The sequence below is a fragment of the Emiliania huxleyi genome (assembly GCF_000372725.1).
Source record: "Emiliania huxleyi CCMP1516 unplaced genomic scaffold EMIHUscaffold_400, whole genome shotgun sequence".
Taxonomy (NCBI): domain Eukaryota; phylum Haptophyta; order Isochrysidales; family Noelaerhabdaceae; genus Emiliania; species Emiliania huxleyi.
This window is the reverse complement of record NW_005198964.1, coordinates 21,373-43,570: the sequence shown is the minus strand read 5'-3', so window position 1 is coordinate 43,570 and position 22,198 is coordinate 21,373. Positions and strand designations below refer to the sequence as shown.

Here is a 22,198-nt window from a genome sequence, read left to right as displayed (position 1 = left end):
CGCGGTGAATCCTGGCTGGGACAGCAGCAGCTCGACGAGCGGCTGGGGAAAGGGTGCATCAGCGAGGCTGGTGACGACCGCCGGCGCCGCGGTGCCGGCGCCGTCGAGGGTGATTTCGTGCGAGGCGCAAAAAGCGCGTGCGGCGTCGCGATCCGCGCTCACTCTCTGTATCGCCGCGCTCAGCACTCCTGCCTCCTTGGCAGCGTTGGCCTTTTTGCTGCTCGCCGCAACGCCTGCCGCATCTGCCAGCTTCCGCTCCAGCTTGGCCGCCTTTTCTAGCTTCCTCGCCTTCTTGGCGGCCTTGGCGTCGGCGGCGCTCGTGGCATCCAAATGGCGCTTACAACTGAGCGCGGGCAGCATATGTTCGACTGGTACCCGGGTACGTCGCCGAGTGCCGCAGAGAGAATTTTAGAGCCCCTGCCGACACTGCTTGGGGTGTCTGTTTTCTTTCTTTCTTTTTGCGCGGGAGAAAGAATTTTACAACCCCTCCCTGCACGACACTGGGCACGGCACGGGACTGGCAGAGAAAGAAAGTCGAGTGGGATTCCCAGGTTGCCAGATTCTCCGAGGACACGCGCAGGCCGCACCTCTAGTGAGGCCCGCATAGTATGTGGGAGACTCATGCCACCGGCCGGCGTCGGTCGCCTTTCCACACCAGATCGGTTGCGGCCTCGCGGGCGGCAACTGGGCGACATACGAGGCGATGCTCGAGGATTTTGCCGCGGCGCACCCGCACATCCGCTGCTACATCTGCACGCTTGCCGGCTCGTGACCGCACTGTCGGCGGCGGGCCGGCCTTGTCGCCTCACGCGCAAATTTGCTGTCCCCGGCGGGAGGGGGGGGGTGGGGGGGTGGTGCACGGTAGGCCAGAAAATAAAAGTACAACGGTCGGAAACTCAGACGAGATGGGTATGGAGGACGCGACCACTGCCACCACGCATCCGACTATGTGGTGTCCAACACCCCGCGGCCCGGGGCCCCCGGCGGGGCGCCCTGGGGCACACGATCTCTTGGTGCTAGCATTCGGCACGAAGGAGGAGGTGGCGGTGGGGGTGGAGGGTGCGGAGGAGGGGGGCGTGTCTGGGGAGATGGGGGATCGGGTGGAGGGAGGAGCGGAGGAGGGCGGCCCATCGAGTGGAGGGGGGTGCGCGGGGGGGGGGAAGCGAACCCGGAGACGCAGACAACAACCGTCACGCGATCATAGACGTGCGGCACGAAGACTGCCCGGGTCCGAATAGTGATGCCTGCAATGGTCCTGGTGCGTGCGGCCGGGGACGCGGGTAACGTCCCGGCTTTTTGTGTGCGTAGTACGTCTACAAGTTGCTATGTCTATGTTCCTCGACCGGCTGAAACCCGCTTCCCCCCACCCCGCCCCGACCATGCCAAGAGCGAAGACTGCACCCCCCCACTGTCTCTTGCAGGCGAGGAAAGCACAACTCAAATCGATGGGCTTGCCCCATCCCGGTTCCCGGAGTGGTTCGACTCCACACTTCCCGCACACAAATCCGAGACGGTGATGGATGCGTCGTACGGTGGTCTCATGCCCAGTGAGGTAGTGCATCTGACCACTCCGGATCCTGCTGAACAAGTTCCTCTTGTAGCTCGATCGGTCACACCGCCATCGCCGTCGGGGAGAGGGGGGACGACACTGCTTCTCTGCAGCGTGCACCTCGATCCTGTACCGTGTTTGTTATGACCCCTAGATGACCCCCCCCCAATGAACACACCAGTGAGGGTGGGCGAGACGATCGAGGGGTCCCGTTCCATGCGGAATCGACCCTATCCAGTGCTCAAGTGCTCAAGTGCATTCGGCAACTCTATCGAGAAAGTTTAAGAAAGTTAATCGTAATCGTAACCTCGGGAAACTGGTTGGGTAGTAGTCTAAGTTCTGAGCCTCGAGGCTGAGCGGGTCTAAGTGTGACTAGTCACGCTGGGGTGCTTACGCGGTCTAAGATCAGCGAGAGCCTCTTACATCGGCTAAGTCGGCCGTGGCACAGCCTGGGGCCAAGAGGCTCCCACCGTGATCAACGATACGGCGCTAGCCCCCAAATTTTCTTCGCCTGCGGCGGGCGCCTTCTAATCCGGATCGATCCTTCTCATGCTCAGCAATCGCCGCCTCAGCATCCTCCTCTTCCGATTCTCGTTGCTCTTCTTGAGCGCAATCTTCAAGCCAAACAGTTCTCACAAATAGCCTCAAGCTCAAACAAACGCATGTCAAGGAAGCCTGTGTATGCTGGTCCTCTTTGAACGATCCGCGCGTGAGGTAGATCTAGCATAGGGCCTTGTTGGCAGCAGCCAGCTTGTTGCGCTGCTTCGTTGCGATGAGCTGATTGGGATCGCAGAAGTGCATGCCAAGCACCGCCACGATCTTGAAGCAGAACACATCGCAACCGCATCGTCCGCACTGCCATCGGCATGCCGCGCCCGCCGCTTCGCCGCAGCCGCCTTAAGACACGCATAGCGGCAGCACATGGTACGGTGCGCGTACTTGAGCAGGAGTTGCGCGCCGCAAGTAGCGCACTGGCCCTGGGACAAGGCGATATGGCGTCGTGCGCGGCATACGTTGGTCGGGACGCGTCCAGGTATTTTTCGGGTAAACCTGGACTTTTGCAGGTATACCCGGGTTTTACCCGGATTTGGCCTTGTGCCGTCTAAGTTCATGGCCCCCGACCATACAGCGTCTAAGTCCGAGCCCGGCTCCGTGCGGGGGCTAAGTTGAGCGCTCGCTCGCTGCAGAGGCTAAGTGTAGAGCGACCCTCTAGCCCTACTACCCAACCAACCATTCTCGGGAAGGGGCGGAGCACCGTGACGCCTTCGGTGGCAGCGGTGGCAGCTGGCAGGGTGGTGTGGCGCGAGCGAGAACGACCTCGCTCGACTCGCGAGCCCTTGCTTGACATGCCAGCAGGGGCATGTCATGCCTTGCCAGGAAGGCCGGTACTACCACCTCTAGAGCCTGAGGCGGCGAGATTCAGCGAGATTGGTGCGATTTGTCGGCTGACCTATTGCTGCAATTACAACTCCATGAAAGTTTTGCCGAGATCAACAGACGGCGGCCGCACTGGGATAGGGGGGTGTCTCAGTGCGTAGAGGGGGGTGGGATAGCGTAGAGCACTGGGATAGGCCCGTTACTTCCTGCTGCCCGACGGCCGGGGGGTCTGGGCAAACACAGCAGGTCCACGCTGCTCAAGCGGCGGCGCGCCTCCTCGCGGCGCGGCCGGCTGGAGGATGATCAGCGTTCCATTCTTCGAGCGGGATGGCGGATGGGAGAAGCAGAAAGATTTAACCGCCCGGCTGAAACCGCCCCGCCCCGCCTCTCGCTCTCCCTACCCCGCCCCGCCTCGCCCCGCCCCGCCCTGCCCTGCCCCCCCCCCCCCCCCCCCGCGCGCGCCTCCTTCGCGCAACAGAGGTACCCCAGCCCTCCACTACCCTTGGTGCTCCGATGCAGGTAATGTGTGGCGCTGTCTCTCAAGATGGAAGCAGGAAGCTTCCCCATCCCGGCGGTTCGAATCCACGTGTGACGTGAGCCGAAGGTGAGGGGGAGAACCGTCCGAGGTCTGAAGCTCACCCATTGAGGAAGTGAGGGACTGCTGCCGCTCGCGTGCGAGGAGTTCGCAGTCGAGCGCGGCCTCTTCCCCTTCCACGAGCACGCTCATAACTTCACCAAGCGAATCGACGGTATCGACTGCACCAGAAGCCGGGGGCCACAGCGAGCCTTTAAGAGAGCCACGTCAGGGGCGAAGAGGGCGCGGATGTATTCCGCGTCCGAGTGAGAGATGAGGGAGCGCGCTCGAACTTGAGGCGTCGCATCTCGTAACCTCTGATGAGGTATGACTGCCCCTCCCGGCTCCGCCAGGCTACTGTTCCTCGTCCACAGCGCTAGTTGGTTGGCCAAATTCCCCTCGGGTGTAACGCAAAGGAAAAATATTGTCCGGTTGCCAGCTCTCTCAAGGTAGAACTTCTGCTCCGTTAGGAAGAAACTCCCTTCGTCGCCCGGATCGGTCTTGCGTCGTGACCGGGCGAGCAACTTCAAGGCGGCGGGGTTGCGGAGTCGCAAAAGTCTGACAAAGTGTGTCGCATTGCCGAAACGGGTGAGCCGGGGGTGACCGCCGCTGGGATTCATCAACTCATACCTGAACCCGGAGGCGACCCGCTCAGCTGGGTCGCGCAGGCTCATCAGAAAGCAGGAAGCGGAGGGGCTGACTAGGTGGTGCGAGTGCCGGAAGGGCTGGTCGGCCCAAGCGAGAGCTTGTGAGACACAAACATTGTGCCGGTGCCGGCGGGGGCGAGCTGAGAACACTGCCTTCTTTGCATCATTTGCATCAAGGGCGGAGCGGAAGGCAACCTCTACAACACCGCTCGCAACTGACTCGTCACCACGAAAGCAGTCATTCAATGCGGGGGGGGGCCGGGTTTGCTCGGATTACGGTTTGCTCGGATTACTTTCACTATAGGCGTAGTGGTTTTTTTGGCGTTCCGGTGCCCAAGATCATATGGAGCTGACCACAGGGTTTGCGGCGATCACTGTCCTACCAGCGGACACAGTGCTCAGTGGGCCGCGGATGACACCCGTGAATGACCTTTAAAGAGAAAACACCGCGCGCGGGCGTTGCTCGGCGGCGCTTGTTGTCGTTGCAACACGGGCAGATACGGGGCGATACGGGGCGATACGGGGAGATGCGACGAGATGCGAGGAGATAGATGCGAGGAGATGCGGGGAGATACGGGGAGATAGATAGAGGGATACCGCAAGTGGCGCAGGGTGCACCCCACCCGCAGATAGAGGAACGCACCCCACCCCGAGGGCACCGCCACCCCGAACGAGGGCACAGCGCGGCAGCGCGCTACAATAGCGCGATGTAGGCGGCGTGCGCGCGTGCGCCGAGGTTGCCGCACGGATCAATCCATAGCCGGCGCTCCGCCTCGACGATCACCTGCGGGCGGCAAGGGCCGGAGGTGACGGCACGGGCGTGAAGAGAGCACGGCGTGAAGGGAGTACCGGGGGAGAGGCAGGGGGAGAGGCTGGGGGAGGGGGGGGGGGGGGGTAAAGGGGGGGGGGGGGGGCCCCCCCTTTTTTTTGAACCAGCCCCCCCCAAAATTTATTTGGGCCCTGATAAACTTCACCTTCTCGTCAAAGGTGATTCGCGGGGGTGGCGCTTGCAGCGACGAAGGAGGTGGCGGCGGCAGCGACAGATCAGGCGGCGGAAGAAGCGCTGCGCGCGAGGGGCGGCGCGCGAGCACCTGCGGCGGCGGCGGTGCTCCAAAGACGGCGTCCGGATCGGGCTGCTGCGAGACGCGGCTCGGCCCGGCGGCGCTCGCCTGGCCTGGAGACCTCCGCTTGGACGCTGCGCCAGAGGGGCGGGGGGCCGCAGGGCGGTGCACGGCCGGCTCCTCCCCCTCCTCCTCCTCCCCCTCGGTCTCTGTCTCCGACTCCGCCCCCTCCAACGCGCCGCTGCCCGCCAGCCTGCCCGCCTGCCTGCGGGCGTAGAAGAGCGCCGCCTCCTCAGCGGTGGCGAAGTAGCCAAGGCCGGCCAACTTACCGCCACTCCTCACCTGCAGCTGGTACTTCTTGCTGCCTCGCACCCCCGGGCAGTGGTACACGCCTTTGTAGCCGGTGTTGCTGCTGCTGGTGGCGAGGGTGAGGCCCTCCCTCTCCGCCTGCCGGACTACTTCAGCGCCAGCGGCAGAGGAAGGCACGGGTGGCGGCGGCGGCGGCGGCGGCGCGGTGAGATCGCTGGTGTCCCTGCCCGCCTCCCTGCGGGCGTAGAAGAGCGCCGCCTGCTCGGCGGTGGCGAACATGCCGAGGTAGACCTGCTTGCCGCCAACACTCACCATCAGCTGGTACTTCTTGCCTCTGCCGTGCTGACTCGGGCAGTAAACAACGCCCCTGTAGCCGCTGCTGCTGCTGCTGCTGGTGGCGAGGGTGAGGCCCTCCCTCTCCGCCTGCCGTACTGCCTCGGCGCCAGCGGCAGTGGGAGCCGGGCGAGGCTGCCGCAGCTTGGCGGCGTCGGCGCGGCCGTACTTTGACCGAGCGTAGGCGGTGGCCGCCTCTTCGGCGGTGTCGAAGTGGACACTCTCGCCGCCATCCGTCACCTTTGCCACGAACTTCTTGCTGCTGCGGTTGTAGGTCACGTTCTTGTAGCCAGTCGTGTTCCTCTTGTCAATGGCTGGGATCAACACGAGGCGCTCGGACGCTGTGGCCCGCGACGAGCTCACGCGAGCGGGCGCCATAGCTTAGCAAAAAAATCACAGGCGGCGGAAGTGATCAGTGCGGTTGTTGGTCAGCTGGCGCGAATCCGGACTTGTGAAGAAACCCCATTCATTTCTCTCGCGTTCTCGGATCCGTCTCGGACATTACGGTCGCCATCCCAAACTGTCACTCCCCTTTCCCCGGCCGGGGGAGGCGTAGTTGCCACGGTTGAGGCTGCGGCGGAAGCGAAGCCGTTGCCGGAGCAGGTTGCGTCGGGCTTCGGCTCTTTGATCAGCAAGGCGTTTGCTGGCGCGGGCGAGAAGGTGGCGCGCGCAATCGACGACATCAAGACGGACGGCGCGGCGAGCGCGGCGGCCGAGGAGGAGCGGCGGCGGGCGCGGCGGCACACACACACACACGAGCTAGGTGCCTCGCTCGCCGTCCTCACTTAAGGCGGCTGAGGGCCCAACTTGAGAATCGTGCTTTGAGTGGGGTTGTTTGGTGTTGGGTTGGGTTGGTGGAGTTGGGTTGTCCGAGTGGGTTGGTTGGGTTGTTCGAGTGAGGTTGGGTCGTCGGCGCGAAGGGTGAGGTCTCGACCGCCGCCGCTCACGCCAGCGAGCGGCCACTACCGGTGTTTTTGGCTTCGCCACCGTCCAAAGCGTGCGCCATACGCTCGCCGACATCGAACGAGGCAGCACGCCTGTCCGACGAGTGGCTTGCTGTGCAGACGCCTTCTTGTGGCTCTCGTCGAGAGCGTTTTGCGGCCCGGCGGGTGGGAGAACATGTGTCGTTCTGATGTGTCACTGTGTACGTCACATCGGTCTTGATAACAAGCACGGTCGATCCGTCAAAGCGATACACTCCGTTGGACGGCTTGCACGGAGCTCTGTGCCGGCACACAGGAAGAGCCGTGCTGCAAGAAGAGCTCGATGGGGAGCGAGAACCGTCAGAGGTACTCACCCAGGTTTCGGAAGTCCGACTTGATGCGATCAGTTCCCCCCAGGTTTGACCGCGCAGCTCGCAAGACTCGTCGAGCACTCGCAGCCTCTCTGCGCCTCTCATGCTGCCGCGGCGCCTGCGGGAAGTTCAGTCTTTCCGGAAGATATCGTCGAGTTTTGAAAGCTGCGCGGTCAAACCTGGGGGGAAATAAGAGCGTTATCAAGACCGAGGTGACGTACACAGTGACACAACAGACGACACATATTCTCCCACCCGCCGGGCCGCCAAAACGCTCTCGACGAGAGCCACAAAGAAGAGCCATCCGCACAGCAAGCCGGTGGAGGCCGTGCGCGCGGAGTCACGATGGCGTGCCGGCTGTGGGCCCGGACGAAGGTCCTGGCTCGAAAACGCGAGCAGAGGCCGCCGTGTGGGGCCACGGCGAGCCTCGGCGAGAAAGGTCAGCACCTATCTCACGCGGTCGCAACCCGTGCACAACCCAGCCCAACCCAAAAAGCACGATTCTCAAGTTGGGCCCTCCGGCTCCCGCTTTTGTGCCAAGGTAAAGAAAGAAAGAAAAAGACAAAAGGGATGGATGGGAGGGAGGCACGCCCCCGCCACCACACAGGGATTTTAAGGAGAGCTAAATAAATAAAACGGACACACGATTTTAAGGAGAGCGTTAGTGCTAGTGGATAGACAATAATTCTTTTTCGTGCCACTACTGTGTACTCGCCTGTCTGCTGTCAGAGATCGCGCGCACCTTCTTTTTCGTGCCAGCAGTGCTGGCTTGCCCCGGGCGTGTACGAGTACCTCTCTCTCGCGTGTATCATCGCCCTCGCCTTGTTTGGCCGATGGACAACCCACTCCGGGGCCTGGACCCGGTGACGCAGAACGTCGTCACTGGACTAGTGCTGGCACACGTTGCCGCTCTGGTGCGTCGCGCATATGCCCTACTCCACCGCCCTCCGGCACACCACTTCAGCGCACCGCCTTCCGGCATCACCCCTCGTGTGTGCAGGTGCTCTGGTGCATGCTCGCGTGCTGCTCCGGCCCGAGCAAACGGCAGAAGGCTGAATGATGGGAGCGAGGTATGTGCGGGGGGCCCGGCGGGCGACTGGCGGCTTGTTCCATCGCAGCTGGCCAGATCCACGGGTACTGTCAATCCAGAGTCGGGTGGCGACGGCGGCAGGCGGCGGCGGCGCGCCGGCGCTGAGGATGGGGCGAGCGCGGCGGGACGGCGGCGCGCCGGCGCGGAGGATGAGCGAGCGCGGCGGAGGCGGGCTCAGCCGCGGGTGGCCGCAAGCCCGGTGCGGCCGGGTTGAGAGATTCGCGCCCTTGCTCCTATCTTTATACGTGTTCAGTACAATACTATTGGCAATGATGGAGCCGTGTCTCTGTGTTGCACGCACGCACCGTCCATTCTATTTTTGCGGGCAGACCTGTACCCTCACCGAGCGGTTGCTGACCGCGCGAACTCTCAGGGCGACGAGGACGACGCCGTCGCAGTCGCGCTGCGCTGCACCACACTTCAGCTCGACGACGTTGCCCTCGGGGTCCCTCACGTAGAGAGAGAAGCCCTGACCGTCCGCGCCGTACCGACTGCCCGAGGAGACCACCTCTGCGCCGCGAGCCGCGAGCCATTCGCGCGCCACCCGAACGTCAAAGTCGTCGCAGCGCAGCGCGAAGTGGTCGAGGGCGCTGGCCTCAGCGGCGGGGCTGCCGTTCGCAAACGCGAGGCTGCTCTCCATCGCGACGAAATCGATCAGCGACTCGCCCACGCGCACGTGCGACAGCGCGCCGCCGAAGCGGCCGAGCCACTCGGGCGCCCCGCCCAGCACCTCGATGTACCAGCGCGCCATCGCCTCGACCGACCGGCAGCGTAAAACGACGTGGTCGAGCCTCCGATGTTTGAAGGGGCACACCCGCACCTCCGCCACCGCCGCCGCCGCCGCAGCAGCTGGCGCCGCCGCAGCTGGCGCCGCCGTCGCCGCCGATTCAATCCGACGCGGCCGAGGGCGCGGCCGCGGCGGGATGGTGAGCGGCGGCGGCGCCTCCCCCTTGAGTGCGCGCGCCGCCTCGACCAGCTCACGCATCCGAGGGTCGGCGCCTGAAAGAAGAAATCGGAGCTCCCACCGGAAAAATCGACCCCGAGACGCCCCCGAGGCTTTGCGCCGGAGCCCGCCACGTGCGCCGCGTGGCTCTGCAGCATCATGGCAAGGCCGGGGTCGCTGGCCATGCACTCGCGCAACGACGCCTCGTACTCCTCGGCGTACACGGCGCGGGAGAGGATGCGCCTAGGAACGGTCCAGGAACGGTCCAGGAAAGGGACAGGCAAGGTCGGCGTACACGGCGCGGGAGGACGCGCTGGGCAGGCCCCATCCCTGCCACCACAGACCCCGCGCTCGCGCCGGGCGGGATCCGGATCCGGAGGTCGTCGGCCTACGGTAAACTCGGGTCATCTCGGGTGAGAGGGTGATCTCGGGCGGGGTCCGGATGCGGAGGTCGCTGGCCTCGTTGGAGCCAGCGCCGTCGCACCAAATCGTGAGGCAGAAGCGGCGGGCGGCAGAGGGGAGTACACGATGGAGGACCTGTGCGGGGGGAGGGGGGTGGCGACGTCTTCGCCGCTCGAGGGAGCAAGCAGCACGTCTGGCCAGCGCCCCTCCTCAGCAGCATCGAGGGCGTGCGGCTCGGAAGAGGATGTGTGCGTGTGTGGGTGGATGTGTGTGGGTGGATGTGTGTGTGTGTGCGTGTGCGTGTGCGTGTGCGTGCGTGCGTGCGTGCGTGCGTGCGAGCGTGCGTGCGTGCGGGTGGGGGCGGGCGGGTGGGCTGGGCGCACTCGGTCGGAAAGGAAGAGGACGACGCGGCGGTGGGCGGGCGGCAGCACGACGCGCTGGCCGAGCCAGGGAGAGAGCTCGAGCTCGCCGCCGTCCCCCTCCCTCCACTCCTACTCAGGGCCAGGCGCATGAGCAGGCTGGGTTGCGGTGCGCCGCTTCCTCCTTCCGCCCGCCGCTCCTCGTTGAAGTAGCAGAGGATCGAGAGGCGCCGCCGGCTCGGAGGGCCTGCATTGTCGAAGTGGAGCGGAAAGCAGCCGCCGTGCCCCTCGTTGCACTGCAGCTTGACCGTCACGCCGTCAGGGTCCAGCTGCAGCTCCGGGAAGCTGCACGCCGCCGCCTGAGGCAGCTCGAGCTGGCCGAGGGCGGAGACGAGGTCAGGCGCTGCCGCCTGCACCGGCGCGTCCTCCAGCTCCGCCTCGAAGATGTGTGGCTTCGTGAGGATGCGCGGCGCGGCCGAGTCGGGCGGCTTGAAGCCGAAGCGGTGCTTCCGCAGCTGGCCAGATCCACGCAGCCGTGAAAGCGCCGCGGCGATGGCAGCGGCCGGCTCGGCGGGGATGCAGTCATCCAGCACGGCATAGCCGGCCTCGAGGAGCCGCGAGCTCGCGAAGCGCTCCCGGATGAGCGTCATCTCGTGTGTATGTATATGACTCAGCAGGGCACCCGGGGACGGGGGGGAGTCGGAGCAGACAGGGCCGCTGAGGGAGCGCTGGAAAGAGGCCGCCGAGGAGGGCGGCGACCTCAACCGACTATGGAGGACCACTAGGCAGCTTACCTCCAGTATCGTAGTTTTTTAGTATCGAGGTCTCGTGAGTTTTGGCACTGATAAATTCGCGGCGTTCGCGGCGAGCCGAGCCAGGCCACGGGCTCGGCCTGCTGAGAGAAGACCTTCCCCGACGGCAGTGACAATTTTCCTCTAGTGTGTTTACAAACATATGGCCTCCCACCGCATCGGCGCCCGCCTGTCTGGCCTCTCGCCAGAGCAGCTCGTCGCCTTCATCGACGAGCAGGCGCCTCTCTGGAGCGCCGCCGCGCTGCGCGTGGCGGAGGAGCACGCCGCACGGCTCGAGCAGCCCGAGTGGGTGCTCTCCGAGGTCCTCCTCTCGCCGGACCTCGCCCCGCACATCCTCGCCCAGCTGCCGACCACGGAGCACGCCGTCAAGGGCACGTGCCGCGCGTGGCGCCGCGGCTGGAAGGAGACGCTCAAGAAGCGCGAGAGGCCGCGATTGCTCGTGTTTGGCGGCCACGACACGGACGGCAGTGTCCTTAGCTCGCTGGAGCGGTACGACCCGGCGGAGAATACGTGGGGAAGAGAGGCGATGGCGCCAATGCCGACGGCACGGAGGGATGTGAGCATGGCGGTCTTCGACAGTAAGCTGTATACGGTGGGTGGCCAGCGGGCCGACCTCACGCTTTCCGCCTCAGCTGAGCGGTACGACTTTGCTTCAAAGGCATGGGAGAATATGGCGCCGATGGCGGCGGCTCGGACTTTGCTCGGCGTGGCGGTGCTCGACGGCAAGCTGTATGCTGTGGGCGGAAGGGGCCGAGGCTATTTGAAATCGGTGGAGCGGTACGATCCGGCGACGGATGCCTGGGAGTCGGTTGCGGCGATGTCAACGGTGCGGTGCTGTTTCGGCGTTGCGGCGCTTGAAGGCAAGCTGTATGCCGTTGGCGGGCTCGTCGGCGACGCCAGCGTCGAGCGGTACGATCCAGCACTGAATGCGTGGGAGACGGTGGCGCCTATGGCGCAGTCTCGCGCAAACCTCGCCGTTGCAGTTCTCGACGGCAAGCTGTACGCTGTCGGCGGGTTTGACGGTGTTGGCCGCCTCAATTCGGTGGAGCGGTATGACCCGGCGCAGGACGCGTGGGAGGCGGTGGCGCCAATGGCGAGGGTACGGCAGGCTCACGGCGTCGCGGTGCTAGATGGCAAGCTGTACGCCGTTGGCGGCAGCTTGACCAGCTCCGTGGAAAGATATGACCCTGCGGCGAACGCGTGGGAACTAGTGGCGCCGATGACGGTAGGTCGGCGGGATCCTTACGTTGCCCACGGTTAGGGCAGCTCTTACTAGTTACTAGCAACTAGAGCGAGACGGAGCCCTGCCCTAGAGGGAATTTTTCACAATATCGCAACCGCGATACCGCGCGATATTTGGCGATAAAATGCGATAAATGGCGATGTTGTGCGATGCTCGCGATCACGCGAGCCCTTCACAGCACGCCTCAGCGACGCGCGTGAAGCGTTACAAAGGGACGGGCGCCGTGCGCTTCGTCCTGGCGCTTCGCTCGCTCCGCTCGCGTTGCGCAGCTGGATCTGGCTGGCTACACACCTCGCGGCTTGCACATGAGCAGCGACAGCAGCGACCACGGCAATAGTCAGAAGTGTTAGCGAGTGGAGAGTCGTGTGCTCCAGCGCCTGAGTGCTGGGGCTGTGTGATGCATATGTCACGCCCTTTCCACGTGGCATGCCACGTGGAAAGTAGTGCGTGACATTGAGTTCGTGCGTCCTTAGCGCGCGTTTTCCGTCTGAGGATTGAGTTACAAGCACGATCCACGCTGAGGCGGGACGTGTGTGCTTTCATGGTAGCGAGCGGCGCCGATCCTGCGAGCAGATCGTCGCAACTAAAGCTGGCGGCGCTCACGAGTGAGGCCGCGCCAGCGTGCGTCCGGGCCGAGAACCTGAGGGTTGACTTGGCAGCGGCTGCGGCCAGCGGACACGGGAAGCTGCTTCAAGGCGAGCCCCTTGCGGAGCTCGAGAAGACGCGGCCACTCTCTCAAGAGAAGTTCGACGAGCAGTACCCGGCGAACCTGCTCAACGAGCTCAAGGGTTTCGATCTCGTCAAGTATAGGGCTGAGCGGGAGAAGGTCCTGCGGGAGAGCCACATCAAGGCCATCGCCTTCAACGAGGTGCTCGAGCGCTACTCGTCCGAGGCAGTGCTCGCCGTCACCGCGGCCCTCAAGGAGTGCCCGGGTTTGCTCGACCGTCTCCGCGAGAAATGCCCGCTCATGCGGCCCGCGGTGGCGGAGGACGGCACGGTCAGCCAGAACCGCGTTGGAGGCCAGTACGACGGCCTCGCGATGCTCAAGCTGTACCTCGATTTCCTCGCGATGCCAACGAGCGAGGACGAGATCAAGGCGCACATGGACGTGCTCTACAACGCCGAGCGCAGCCCGTGCCCCAACAACGTCAGCATCGCGCAGTACACTGCACGGATCGCGGACATCGAGGCCAACCACAACCGGCACCTGATCGACCACGGGGTCGGGCTCACGGGCTGGCGGCTGGCCCTCTTCTACGTTGGCCAGCTGCCTGATGCGCTGCGCGAGAATAAGATCCGCATGAAGACCGACCTCGAGGCCTCCCGCCCCACCTCTGCCGCCGACACCTACGAGGCGTGCTGCAACCTGGTCCGCAGCGCCTACCAGCGGGAGAAGCCGGCGGCGGCCATGGTGGTCTTCACGCTCGAGAACCCTTCGGGGCACACGCCGCCCGTCGTTGGGATGGCTGGGGAGGGCCGCAAGCCGCGCGGCAACCCACGCGGCGGCCCGCGCAAGGACGACCTCAACTACGAGAACTCGGGGTGCCCCGTCAAGTGCTGCCACATTCCCCACAAGGGCGAGTGCTTCTCCGACCCTCGCGTGGAGGTGACGCTGCCCGCGAGGCTCGAGCGGAGCCGCGCGGCGTTCGAAAAGCGCCGCAAGGCGAACGCCAAGCGCCTGAAGGTCCAGGCGAAGAAGCTCCTCGCCGAGGTGGCGGCGCCGGCGTCTACCGCGGCTCCGCCTGGCGCTGTCGTTATGGACGGAGCGGGGTCGTTCTCGCACCTCGGGCTCAGCGAGTACAGCGGGTGGGTCGGCATGGCGCTGCCCACCGACGTGTCACCTGAGGAGTTGGCTTCGCTCACTCTTGAGGAGATCTGCGAGCGCTACCCCGCGTACCTCGACGAGCTGGAGCTGCCCGACGAGCCCGACGAGGAAGAGGAGAGCGAGGACGGCGCCTTCGACATCTCCATCGGGTCGTCGACTTGCGCCGTCGCCGTCGCGTCGCCGGCGGCGCGGGAGGAGCCGACGCTCCCCGATGGCGCCGCGGCGTCGCCGTGGTCCGCTGGGTTCGCCTCTCCGCAGCCATTCCACCTTGGCTCAGGAGTTCTCGCGTCCCCCATCGCCTTGTCGGGCGGCGGAGGCGCATGCAGCAGCCCGTGGCCTGCGCCCTACATCATTCACGGCGGATCACAGGCCGCCGCCTCTCGGCCGCCTGAGATCCACTCCGAGACCGCCGCGCGCGACGACTGCCACTCCGCGCACGCTGAGTGCCGCCCCGGGGACGAGGAGCTGCGCCGGTGGGTCCGGCAGGCTCTTGGGGAGGTCTGCGCCGCCGTGCGCGCGATCCTCTCCGACTCGCCGCACGCCGACATGGTCGCGGCCATGCTCTTGCTCGAGGCCGGCTGGCAGGGCGAGGCTCTTGCCGGCTGGGAGTGCGAGGCCGGCTGGGATTGGAGGCTCTGGCCCGCCGAGGTTGCAAGTCTCGAGCGCGTTCGGGCGGCCGCCCACGGCTTCTGGCACGGCGAGCTCGGTCTGCCTGCCACCGTGCTCCGCCTCGCTCGGTACGAGGCCGCCGAGCGTGGCGTCGAGGCGCTGCAGGGCGTGTGGCGTGGGCGCCTCTGCCGCATCCGCCTCGCTCGGGAGCGGGAGGATCTCCGCCTCGCTCTCGAGGCCGCTGCCACCGGCGTCCTGCAGCGCATCGGGCGAGGGTGCATCGGGCGCTCGCGGCACGCCGCGTACAAGGCGGCCGCGCGCTCTGTCGCCGCGGTTGTCACGCTGCAGGGCGTGTGGCGTGGGCGCCTCTGCCGCACCCGCCTCGCTCCCCTCGCGGCCCACCTCGCTCGCGCCCGCCTCGCTCTCGAGGCCGCTGCCACCGGCATGCCGCCTTCGGCCTGCGGCTCCCTCGGCCGCCTTGGGTCGCCCGTCGAGGTGGTCGACGCCTCACAGTGGCTGCTCTTCTCCGGCGTCGCCCTTGTGGGGCTCTTCCTTTTGCTCTGGATGATCGGCGTTGGCTGGGCGCCACTCCTCGCGCAGCCCGCGCTCGCGCTCGCTGGCCTGTGGCGAGGGGGGCTTCGGGAGGCGGCGCAGCTGGAGGGGCCATTGCGGTGGGCGCCGTCGCTGCCGTCGCACGTCACCGTCGGTGCGCCACCATTTGCGATACTCACCGCCTTCCTGGCGGCTGCCTATGCGCTCCACCTCGCGTACCTGGCCGGGGCTCTCTCTCTCGTGCGACGTCTCGCGCGTGGGATTGTGCGGCTGCCTGGACTGGTGCGGAGGGCGCCTAGGCTCACCGCGCGCACCGCACGCGTCGCGTTTCATGTCGTCGGGGCGCTGGCGCTGGCGACGACCGTATCCAGTCTTGTCACGGGCGTACACGGTTTTAAGGCTTCGCCGCTGGCTGAGGACCTCGTCGCGACCGCCGCACGAGCTACGCCGGGCGTGTACAGGACAGCGATGCCGGTCATCGAGGCGTACTGCAGGGTGCAGCTGGACGTCGACTACATGCCGCACCGCTTCGTGCCCGAGTCGACTGTGCGCGAGCTGGCAGAGGACGTGGGGGCGCCGATGGCGCTCAACGTATCCGCCGCCACGGCGCCGCGCCTGAACATCCTCGACACCGGGGCGTACCTCGATGTGTTCTGCTCCGAGGAGTACCTGGTCGAGGGCACGGCTGTCAAGAGCGATCGACCCATCGTCGGCGTAGGCGGTGCGCATCGGGCGACGGCCGAGGCAACCTTCCGTGTGCCCGTATACCTCGACGATGGTGGAGTGCGATACGTGCATCGACGTGGGTTGCTGGTGCCCGAGTGCCCGCACAACCTCCTCTCTGGCGGTTCGATGGCCCGAGACGGCGAAATCAGCATCTGCATCGGCCGGGGTGGCGACGAGTCGTACATCACGTTCGCGGACGGCAAGCGTGCCACCGTTTACAATAATGGCATTGTCGTCCTGCCCCCCGCTCCGCCTTCCCCAGCCATGGCACTGATACCCGAGAGCACCGTGCCCGCCGGCGTTGGACGAGCGCTGAGCGTGGACGGCGAGACTCTCGAGCTGCGCTTTCACCGCGATCCCCGGCGACTCCAGGGTCTGTACGGGGCCACTAAGGACGCGCCGTCCAGTTGGGTGGCTGCCTTGAAAAAGATCTTTGGCCACACCTGCGAGGCCTGCCAGCAAGGCAAGGCCCATCGCCTCCCCTCGAGCCAGCATGCCCCAGAGGTATTCGGGCCCGGCGCGCTGGTATCGATGGATTTTTGGGACGCGTGTACGCCGCACCGCCACGGCGGGCAGCGCCAGGTCCTCGTCATCATCGATCACTACTCTGGGTATGTCAGGGGATTCCTGGTCAATCAGCGCAGCGACGCGTATCTCGCGCTCGACATGTACCTCAACTATGCGCGGAGCCACGGTGTGGTGGTCCGCCGCCTCCACAAGGACGGCGCCGGCGAGTTTGGGGAGAACTCGCCGGGCATGCGGGAGGTGCTTGCCAAGCATGGCCTCACCGGCTGCGTCACCACGTCGGGCGCTGACGAGCACCGCCAGAATGGCGTCGTCGAGCGCGCCAATCGCACCATCCGCGAGGGCACGGCGGCCCGGCTCATTGACGCAAACAGCAAAAGCAGCGCAGCGGAGACCTTCTCATGAGTGGTGGTTCGCACCATGCGGCAGTGGGGACATCAGGTGCGCGAATTTAAGCGCCATTTTCGATTCCGTGGTTTTGGCACTGTCTACCAACTTTGGTACAAATCGACTTGGTCTGGGCACAGTCGCACAGACGAGCCCTGCGCGGGGCTGCGCATGCAGCAATATTGCGCGATATTGCGCGATATTGCGCGATATTGCGCGATATTGCGCGATATTAGGCGATATTAGGCGATCATTCGCGATACACCGAAAATTCCCTCTAGAGCAGGGATAGACGGGGGCTCTTAGTTACTAGTTAGAGAAAGGAGAACGTGAAACGGCATCTGTTTCAAAGAAAGCAAACTCTGTTGAAGCGCAATGAGAGGCTCAGTCAGCTCACTGGGACACTGCTCAGCCTCAGGGATCGTGAACACACTCACACACAGTCACAGTGACACAGTCACAGAACCGCACCTGCAAAAAACTGAAAACCCCAGAAATTGCGCCTGGCGAGGTACTTCCAGCCTGCTGTGGGAACAGCTGAACGCTGCTCGCCAAGGCTCGCGCCTCGCCCCAGCATCTCGGGTTCCCTCGCCCCCCTGAGGCAAGGGGACCCCGTGAGTCGTGGGAGTGCCGCGCCAGAATTGCGCCCGCCGCCGCAAGTTGTGGCCTGCGATGCCCTCCTCTGCCGGCGCGCTTGCGCTCGCCCTCCTGTCCCTCGCCTGCTGGGGAACCTGGTCCAACACAGCCAAGGCAGCCACCCACCTACCGTTCGCACTCTACTACTGCGACTTCACGCTCGGCGTCTTCGTGACGGCTGCCGTTGTGTTCATCACAATTGGAGACGGCCGTGTCTTCCTCTTTGAGGATGGTGCTGCTGCCGGCGGTTTGCACGTTCTGGCCGCGCTTGGTGCCGGCGCAGTCTTCAACCTCGCAAACGTCCTGCTCGTCTCCGGCGTCAGCCTGGCAGGGCTAATCGTAGCCTTCCCCGTGGGCATCGGCACTGCCCTTGTGCTTGGCACACTCCTCACGTTTTGGATCGACCCCGCCTCGACTAGCTATCCCGCGCTGCTCTTTTGCGGTGTCGCCGCCGCCTTCTGCGCCATCGTCGTGCAGGTTCTCGCCGATCGTGAGCACCGAGGTTCGCGGCAGAAGAGGGACGGCGTGACAGAGCTCGAGCACTCTTGCGAAGTGCCCCACAGCGACGGCCATTTGCGGCGAGCCGAACGCGGCGGCGTTAACGGCGGCGGGTTGGGCGGCAACGCGGGCGCGACCATCATTTGCGCGGTGAGCGGCGTGCTGATGGCTTGTTGGAGCCCGCTCAACGCATTCGCCATGCGCACCGCGCCCGACGGCACGTGCGATGGATGCCTCGCGCCGCTCGGGTCGTCCTTCCTCTTCACAAGTGCAGTCTTATTGACGTCGCCCGCAATTTGCGCCTGTCTCATGCGGTGGCCGCTCGTCGGTAGCCCCACCACCTTTGCCACCTACGCCAAGCTCTCCCCCCGCGACCACGCGCTGGGCTGGTTGGGCGGTGCTATCTGGGCAGTCGGAACTGTCTCCAACCTGTTGAGCGGCAGCAAGCTCGGTCTCGCGCTCTCGTATGCAATCGGCCAGGCTGCGCCGATGGTCGCCAGTCTGTGGGGGCTGGTATACTATCGCGAGTTCGCCGGGGCCAGCTACCGCACCGCCGCGCTGGTGGCATCCATGTTTGTGCTTTACCTGGCTGCCATCGCCCTCACCGCGTGCAGCAAATGACAGCATTTCATCTGTTTAGTCTGTAATGTCGCCCGTGCACCGCGAGAGAGCCGTCCGCTGGCGGGTGCCCAGACGTCTCTGACGCGTGACGCACGTAGCCTCCTCGTTCTCGAGACTCGCCACTCGGTTTTCTGTGGTAAATAACCTGGTAATATTCGTAATAACCTATTTTTTACGCGGCGTGGCGCTCCACTCCACGGTGACACGACCCCTCATCGCCTTCACGCCACGGTCCTCTGTCCGCCCGCCAGTTGAGCGAAACGCCGAAGGCAACCTTCGCGACAACCAGCAGCACGAGCATCGCGCCGCCCGCGCCCCAAAGGACGCGAATGAAGAGGGAAAGCGCCGCCTCCGCCTCACGCGCGCGATCCGCCGCACTCGCCGCGCCGCCGCCGACGCCCGAGAGGGACTTGGCCAGCAGCAGGGCGAGCGACACCAAATAGCCGCCGAAATCGGAGAGGAAAACGAGGAGGGCGATTGTGCCTAGATGCCACGCGCATTCCGATCAGGCCGCGCCCACGGGCAGACATGAAGAGCGCGGATGTCGGCGCCCTCGGTGCGCGTCGCGGCGAGCAACCGCTCGTAGAATGGCGTCCCCATGGTCGCGTAGCACCTACGACAGCCTCCCGCCGCGCGTCGACCAATCGCGAGTCACAGCAGAGGGGGCGCCCCGTCGTCCGGAGCACAGGAAGACGCCCGTGCCCAGCAGCAGCTGCCACGAGCCGCCTCCGAGCAGACCCAGCTGCCACGCGCCCGTCGCGACGAGGGCGAGGCAGGTCGCTGCGATCATGACAGACAGCATCGCCTGTACGCTCGCGGCGGCAAGGTGTGGGAGAGACGCCCTTCGGCCCGCGATGATGCGCACCGGCACCGCCTGCATCGCGCGGTGAGAGTCGCGGATACGACCAAAGGCGACGAGAGTCGCGGCGGAGACGAGGGCGCCCGGCAGGTCTGCGGTCCAGAGGATCCAGCCGGGCGCCGCGCCGCCGGGGGCGCCGAGCGAGGCGGCGAAGAGCTGTTCACAGCACGAGGCATGTGAAGAGGCGCTGTTGACACCCTGGCGCCGGTGGAGGCGGCGTCCGGATCGGTGGAGGCGGTGGTGGGGAGGGTAGGCTGGGGGTGGTGTCGAAAGGGTTGGTTGTGGCGGTCGCGAGGGTGCGAGGCGAGGACCTGGTCGGCGAAGAGGTCGCGCAGCGAACGCACCCCAGTGAGGAGGGCGTAGGCAACGCAGAGCGGCGCGAGGCCGCATGCCCACCGCCGGAGAAAGGCGCGCCTGTCGCGAGCCACGCTCATCTCGGTCGATGTCGGTCGATGTCGGTCGATCTGTCGCAGGCCACGCCGAAACACGCCCGGCGCGGGGATGTGTCTTGTCTGTGTGTCTATCGTCTTGTTTGTGTGTCCGTGTGTCCGTGTGCCGCCCCATACCCCAGTGTGGTCGTCTCTCCGTCTCGCTTAGCGTGCCACCCCGTACCCCTGGGTCCAGTCGCTGGTCACCCTGGTGTCTTCACGCTCTCCAGTCTGTCTATAGCGGGGAGGAGCGGGGGAGACGCGCGCGCCTCGCCTCGCCGCCCATAGGCCTTCGAGCGGTGCGGGCGGCGACGTCGGCGGCGCTCGGTCGCGGCGCTCGGTCGAGCAGCAGCAGGAGCGCGGCGCTCGGAGTCCACGCGCACGCGCCGACGGCGAGCGGCATCGCAGCCGGCGACACGCCCGCAGAGAGGAAGGCGCTGCCGGCGCCTGGGGTGGGAGGGGTTGGGTGGGAGCAGTGGGTCAGCTGGGTGCGACGAGGACATGCACATGACATGCACATGCACATGCACATGCACATGCACATGCACATGCACATGACAACATGCACATGCACATGCACATGCACATGTGCATGCACATGTGCATGCACATGTCGGTGGCGTGGGCGTGTGATAAGGCGAGAGAGAGCACGCACACTGCTGCTGCCACTGCTGCCACTGCTGCCACTGCTGCTGCCACTGCTGCTGCCACTGCTGCTGCTGCCACTGCTGCTGCCGCTGCTGCTGCCGCTGCTGCTGCTGCTGCCACTGCTGCTGCTGCTGCTGCTGCTGCTGCTGCTGCTGCTGCTGCTGCTGCTGCTGCTGCTGCTGCTGCTGCTGCTGCTGCTGCTGCTGCGGCTGCTGCTGCTGCTGCTGCTGCGTCTCCACCTCCACCTCGACCTCTTGCTCGTCCTCCTCCTCGTCCTCCTCCTCGTCCTCCTCCTCCTGCTGCTGCCACTGCTGCTGCTGCCACTGCTGCTGCTGCTGCTGCTGCTGCTGCTGCTGCTGCTGCTGCTGCTGCTGCTGCTGCTGCTGCTGCTGCTGCTTACTAGCGCGCCGCGGCTCGCGTTGCCGGCGTAGATGAGGCAGAGCGTGGCGAGGGCGACGTGCCTAATTGATGAGCCACCACGATCCAAAGCTCGCCTCACGGTATCCGCCCGACGGTGAGGCTGCCCGCCGCTCGGTGGTGACGCGGCCCTCGAGGTAGGTGAGCATGCACCCTGCGGGCAGAGTGTGTCGCCGAGGGCAGGTTAATGTGCTAGTCTTGCGCTGAGGCGTGCGCTGGCAGAGCTCTATGTGTGCTGCAGACTCACCCCAGAGAAAAGAAGAGAGGAAGGCAGAGGCAACCTTCGCGGCGGGATGCGGCGCCGCGAGGCCCGCGCCCTCGATGAGCATCGACGAGGTGATCAGGGAGAGGAGAAGCGTGCGGCGGTGGCGGAAGAAGAGCCGCGACGATGCAAAGTGTGCCGCAGGCAGCTTTGCGGCCGCAAATCCGCCGATGAAGGCAAAGGATATGCAGGACCGCAGGGTAAACCCGCCACGCACCGGCACATCGAGCACATCGGGAGGAAGCACAAACGCGGGGTAGCGCCAATAGTAGGTGCACGCGTAGGACAGTGCGCAGCAGATCGAGGTGATCCACTCCCACTGCGAGCGGGACGGCGCGACGACGCGGCGGAGAAGTGGCGCGTCGTCTTGGCTGGCGCAGCAAGCCACTTCCGCGTCCGAGGATGACATTGCTCGAGTGTGCACAAGTCTCTCTCACAGCACACTGGCTCGACAAGGCCGCCGACAGAGAAGGTAAAAAGCTCGCTGCGCGGACTCGGCAAGTGCACAGAAAGAATTCTTAAGATACAAGCCTCTCTCACAGCACACTGGCACGACAAGGGCACAGACTGGCGCGGACTGGCACACACACAGGCTCACCACCGGAGCCGCCTAAGCGACTCCGTTAAGAACGGCAATGCACTCCGCACCATGCACAATGCCGCTCTCCCCGCACGCTAGCTCGTTCACCGTCTGCCACGCCACGGCGGTGTGGAGGACGACAGACAAGCGCTGCATCTGCAGCCCGTGCCAGTTCTTGGTGGTCCATGTGACCTCGTCCAGGTGCTGAGCGTGCGAAAGTTTATTGCTCAGCTGGTTCGCCGCCTCCCTCAGGGTGCTGCGAACCTCCTTTCCAAAGCCTCCGAAAGCCTCAAAATCAAACAAACGTAGATCGCAATCCTGCTGCCGCGCAAAGGGGTAATCGCCAGGCTGCTCCGTGAGCTTTCCCTTGGGGGCATCCTCCTCCTCCCCCTCCACCCCTCTCTTCTTGGTTAATTTTTCACTCTCCTCTTTCTCTTCTCTCCCCTTCGTCCCTCTGCCCTCTCTCTCTCTTCTCCGCCGTCTGCCTCATTCGTTTCTTCCCTGGTTCCCCCCCTCCTCTTAGCTCACCTTCTGTCCTCCCCTCTCCCCCGTTCCTCCTTCGTCCCTCTCTCTTTTCCTTCCCCCCCATCTCTCTCCCTTCTCTCCTACTCGCCTCTCCTCGCATCTGATCT

The 22,198-nt window shown here is 65.2% G+C and overlaps 4 protein-coding genes across 4 annotated transcripts; 1 reads left to right on the top strand and 3 right to left on the bottom strand.

Moving 5' to 3' along the window:
• Positions 1–4,841: 4,841 nt before the first annotated feature.
• Positions 4,842–6,228, bottom strand: EMIHUDRAFT_118445 (hypothetical protein; the record flags this gene model as incomplete). Its single annotated transcript, XM_005770055.1, has 2 exons — positions 4,842–4,931; positions 5,122–6,228. The coding sequence occupies 2 exons, from the start codon at positions 6,226–6,228 to the stop codon at positions 4,842–4,844; spliced, it is 1,197 nt and encodes a 398-aa protein (XP_005770112.1).
• Positions 6,229–8,466: 2,238 nt separating this feature from the next.
• Positions 8,467–10,588, bottom strand: EMIHUDRAFT_458934 (hypothetical protein; the record flags this gene model as incomplete). The annotated part of the gene is made up of 6 exons (XM_005770054.1): positions 8,467–9,233; positions 9,299–9,420; positions 9,492–9,565; positions 9,637–9,714; positions 9,963–10,070; positions 10,247–10,588. The coding sequence occupies 6 exons, from the start codon at positions 10,586–10,588 to the stop codon at positions 8,548–8,550; spliced, it is 1,410 nt and encodes a 469-aa protein (XP_005770111.1). The 3' UTR covers positions 8,467–8,547.
• A 6,701-nt stretch (positions 10,589–17,289) lies between these two features.
• On the top strand, positions 17,290–18,372 carry EMIHUDRAFT_243824 (hypothetical protein; the record flags this gene model as incomplete). Its single annotated transcript, XM_005770053.1, has 1 exon — positions 17,290–18,372. One exon carries the CDS (start codon positions 17,290–17,292, stop codon positions 18,370–18,372), a length of 1,083 nt encoding a protein of 360 aa, XP_005770110.1.
• A 483-nt stretch (positions 18,373–18,855) lies between these two features.
• EMIHUDRAFT_118442 (hypothetical protein) lies at positions 18,856–21,395 on the bottom strand (the record flags this gene model as incomplete). The annotated part of the gene is made up of 7 exons (XM_005770052.1): positions 18,856–18,985; positions 19,059–19,177; positions 19,238–19,387; positions 19,543–19,645; positions 20,043–20,106; positions 20,315–20,699; positions 21,006–21,395. 7 exons carry the CDS (start codon positions 21,393–21,395, stop codon positions 18,856–18,858), a joined length of 1,341 nt encoding a protein of 446 aa, XP_005770109.1.
• Between the last annotated feature and the right edge of the window lie 803 nt (positions 21,396–22,198).